Here is a 3,785-nt window from a genome sequence, read left to right on the forward strand (position 1 = left end):
CTTTCAGAAACCAAGACCTAAAGAGAGTATGTCTAGGACATGTTGGGATCACAGGGCAGTGCACACAACTTCCTGATTTCTTCTGCAATCTGCACGTGACTAGATGCTACCAAACCCTGCACTCTCAAATGATCCTTCCTTAGTAAGCACACACCAATGGTAAAGAAGGAAAAAAACAGGTGGTAGAACCTTTAGAACATTACCAACAATGAAACAAGTGAACAGAGTTCTGCAACTTTTTTTTTTTTTTTAAACAAAGTTTCCCAGACTTGAATTTTCTAATACTCATTCTCTTCTTCAGCCTCTGCTTCTACCGAGTCTACGCCAACTTCTTCATAATCTTTCTCGAGGGCAGCCAGATCTTCCCGGGCTTCTGAGAACTCTCCTTCCTCCATCCCTTCCCCAACGTACCAATGCACGAAGGCACGCTTGGCATACATGAGATCGAACTTGTGGTCGAGGCGAGCCCAGGCTTCAGCGATGGCGGTGGTGTTGCTCAGCATGCACACGGCCCGCTGCACCTTGGCGAGGTCGCCGCCCGGCACCACCGTTGGCGGCTGGTAGTTAATGCCCACCTTCAAGGGAAGAGACGAAAACTCTCATTAGGAGCGCTAAGGCTTAAGGACATTTGTTAACCACCAAAAGTCACTGCTGTTACAAATAAAACAGCCTTGGTTATTTTACACTTCATCCCACAGAATGACCGGTACCTCTGGATATGACACAATCTCTAAAAACTCAAACATCAAGTGCTTCAAAAACTTAAGTACCTTGAATCCAGTTGGGCACCAGTCCACGAACTGAATGGTGCGTTTCGTCTTAATGGTGGCGATGGCGGCGTTGACGTCCTTGGGGACGACGTCGCCTCTGTACAGCATGCAGCAGGCCATGTACTTGCCGTGGCGAGGGTCGCACTTCACCATCTGGTTGGCGGGTTCGAAGCATGCGCTGGTGATCTCGGGCACCGACAGCTGCTCGTGATAGGCTTTTTCGGCAGAGATGACGGGGGCGTATGTTACCAGGGGGAAATGGATTCGTGGGTACGGGACCAGGTTGGTTTGAAATTCTGTCAGATCTACGTTGAGGGCTCCGTCAAAACGCAGCGAAGCCGTGACAGATGAAACGATCTGCCCAATTAACCGATTTAAATTGGTGTAAGTAGGGCTCTCAATGTCAAGGTTACGACGACATATATCATAGATGGCTTCATTGTCTACCATGAAGGCACAGTCGGAATGCTCCAGCGTTGTGTGGGTGGTTAGGATGGAGTTGTAGGGCTCCACTACAGCAGTGGAAACTTGCGGGGCCGGGTAGATTGCAAACTCTAGTTTAGATTTTTTGCCGTAGTCAACAGAGAGCCTTTCCATGAGCAGGGATGCAAACCCTGACCCCGTGCCTCCTCCAAAACTATGAAAGATAAAGAAACCCTGCAGCCCTGTGCACAGATCAGCCTGTAACAGAGTGGTAAAAAAGTATGAGGAAAAAAAAAAAGTTACTGATGATTTCTGAAAAAGCAGTTTTAAAATAATAATTCAAAAGCATTTATTTCTTAAGTTTGTTAGTTTTAGATTGTGATAATAAAAAAACAGCATTCTTGAAAAGTGGTCTTCCTTTTTTCTTGCATGTCTTTTACTGAAAAGTACCACTGTTTCAGCCTAACTTCTGAGAAGGTGTACTTGAGTATTTAGGAATTTGCTTTCTTGTCTTTGATGGCACCTTAACGTCACTGCAAGCAAGAGCAGCTGTGCACTACTGTGACACGTTACTATAAAGCACAGCTGGGCTACAGCTTTGGAATCTGTTTCTGTTCCCATTTCCACCTTTCAGCATGTACCAATTAGATGCTGAAAATTTTTTTCTTTTAAATTTTAAATAGCCAATCACTATTTCAGTTTGAATTGTTATCATCTTACATGACTTTCTCACAATATAATGTTAATAGGAAGAAAAAAAAAAGTAATTAAAATTGTTAAGCATTCAACCAAAACATGAAGTTCAGGTTACTAGAAATATTTTCGATGACACACAATGTCATGATTCAAACTGAAAATAATAAACAAACATAACAGTGTAACAGCACTGTCACACTTGTGAAAGACTTCTATATTTCTATGGTATCCTTAAAATACTTTCAAGTAAAATTCTGTTAGGCTTTCAAATACTGTTAAGTTTTACTGACTGAATTTTTAACTGGGAGGGGGGAGCAAGGAGGTGAAAATTTTCTTCTTTCTAAACTATCAAATACACACAAAATTCTTAGGAAAACAAACACAGTACCCCATCATTATGGACAGCTCTAGAGCTGTCTCAATTCTTTTCAATAATGCTAAGCTGCAGCGCAAATTCTTACCAGTTTGCGAATGCGGTCGAGCACCAGATCAACAATCTCTTTCCCAATGGTATAATGGCCTCTGGCATAATTATTGGCTGCATCTTCTTTCCCAGTAATGAGCTGTTCAGGATGGAATAGCTGCCTGTATGTGCCTGTACGTACTTCATCTACAAAAAAACCCCAAAATACCACAGTATAAATTTGATCGGTTCTGTGTGAGCAGCTTGTCTGTAGCTGGCACAACTTCAGCCCCTTTGCTTAGTGGGAAGCACCAGGCATTTGCAAAGAACATTTGCACTCGAGAACACGGAGGTTGCTCAGAACACCCCACTGTAGGTGCAGACAAGATTCCCAACAGCAGTTAAACAGAACTCTGGACACAGCACAGCAGTCTAGAAAGACCATCTAGAGTCTCAAAAACTTCTGTTGTTTTACAAATATTCTTTCCTGTGACCATTATTTCATCTACTTCAAATCACAATGACAGCATCAAATATCAAAACGACATCTGAACAGACATCTTTTAAAATCTACAGTGTTCTGAACAAACAGGAAAAAAAGACTGTAGGGGATCTTCACTTATACACTAGAGATCTTTCATGTCGGGTACATACCAACGACGGTTGGCTCCAGATCCACAAACACTGCTCTGGGAACATGTTTACCAGCTCCTGTCTCACTGAAGAAAGTGTTAAAGGAGTCATCTCCACCTCCCACGGTTTTGTCACTAGGCATATGACCATCAGGCTGGATCCCATGTTCAAGACAATACAATTCCCAGCATGCATTGCCAATCTGAACACCAGCCTGGCCAACGTGGATGGATATGCACTCACGCTGCAAGTTAAAAACAGAACAATGATTGTCACATACGGAGCAACCCGTCTTCTAGATTTTAGCCTCACAATAACTAGCTATCTGTGGGTTGTATCTTCCTCTGCTGTAGGGCTCCCTGGCCGCTCTTGAGTGACCTGAATTTAACCGATCAGAACCTGATTTTAACTAGTGTATTTTTCTTTATAATAAACAGTCTCCAGCACTTCATACATATTTGGGTTCCTCTATAAAATTGTCTGAGAGTCTAAATCAAATGTCACCTGCCCACTTTTAGCCACCTCCTTTGATTCCAAGCAACAATCTCTCACCAATCTCTTTTGTTTTCCACTCAAGATGGAAATAAGCTGTTTTTTCTAGCTTACTGTTGCAGTGCACCTAGGAAGAACGCAGGGGTGGAAGACACAAAGTGTGGGCTGTGGGCCACCCTTTCCTGTTTTCTCGACCGCATGACCAAAACCCGCACTGATTCCATGTTTCAATTCTCACCCCCGTGGTTCTGCCGGGAATCTTTGGCCAGCAGGACCAACTGTGAGTTTATTCCCACTTCCACATATTCATCTCCAGGTTCCGAAAACTCTGTCCCCTTTCCCGGTTTCGTGAGGGCCACGCGGCCCCG

At 43.5% G+C, this 3,785-nt stretch overlaps 1 protein-coding gene across 1 annotated transcript; it reads right to left on the reverse strand.

Moving 5' to 3' along the window:
- Window positions 1–278: 278 nt before the first annotated feature.
- On the reverse strand, window positions 279–3,183 carry LOC103778257 (tubulin alpha-3 chain). The gene is made up of 4 exons (XM_008945835.1): window positions 2,947–3,183; window positions 2,351–2,499; window positions 771–1,451; window positions 279–575 (listed from the first exon to the last, which is right to left on the reverse strand). Exons 1-4 carry the CDS (start codon window positions 3,065–3,067, stop codon window positions 279–281), a joined length of 1,248 nt encoding a protein of 415 aa, XP_008944083.1. The 5' UTR covers window positions 3,068–3,183.
- Window positions 3,184–3,785: the final 602 nt, after the last annotated feature.

This window comes from Merops nubicus, unplaced genomic scaffold (genome assembly GCF_000691845.1).
Source record: "Merops nubicus isolate BGI_N331 unplaced genomic scaffold, ASM69184v1 Scaffold52038, whole genome shotgun sequence".
In the NCBI taxonomy this organism is placed as follows: domain Eukaryota; kingdom Metazoa; phylum Chordata; class Aves; order Coraciiformes; family Meropidae; genus Merops; species Merops nubicus.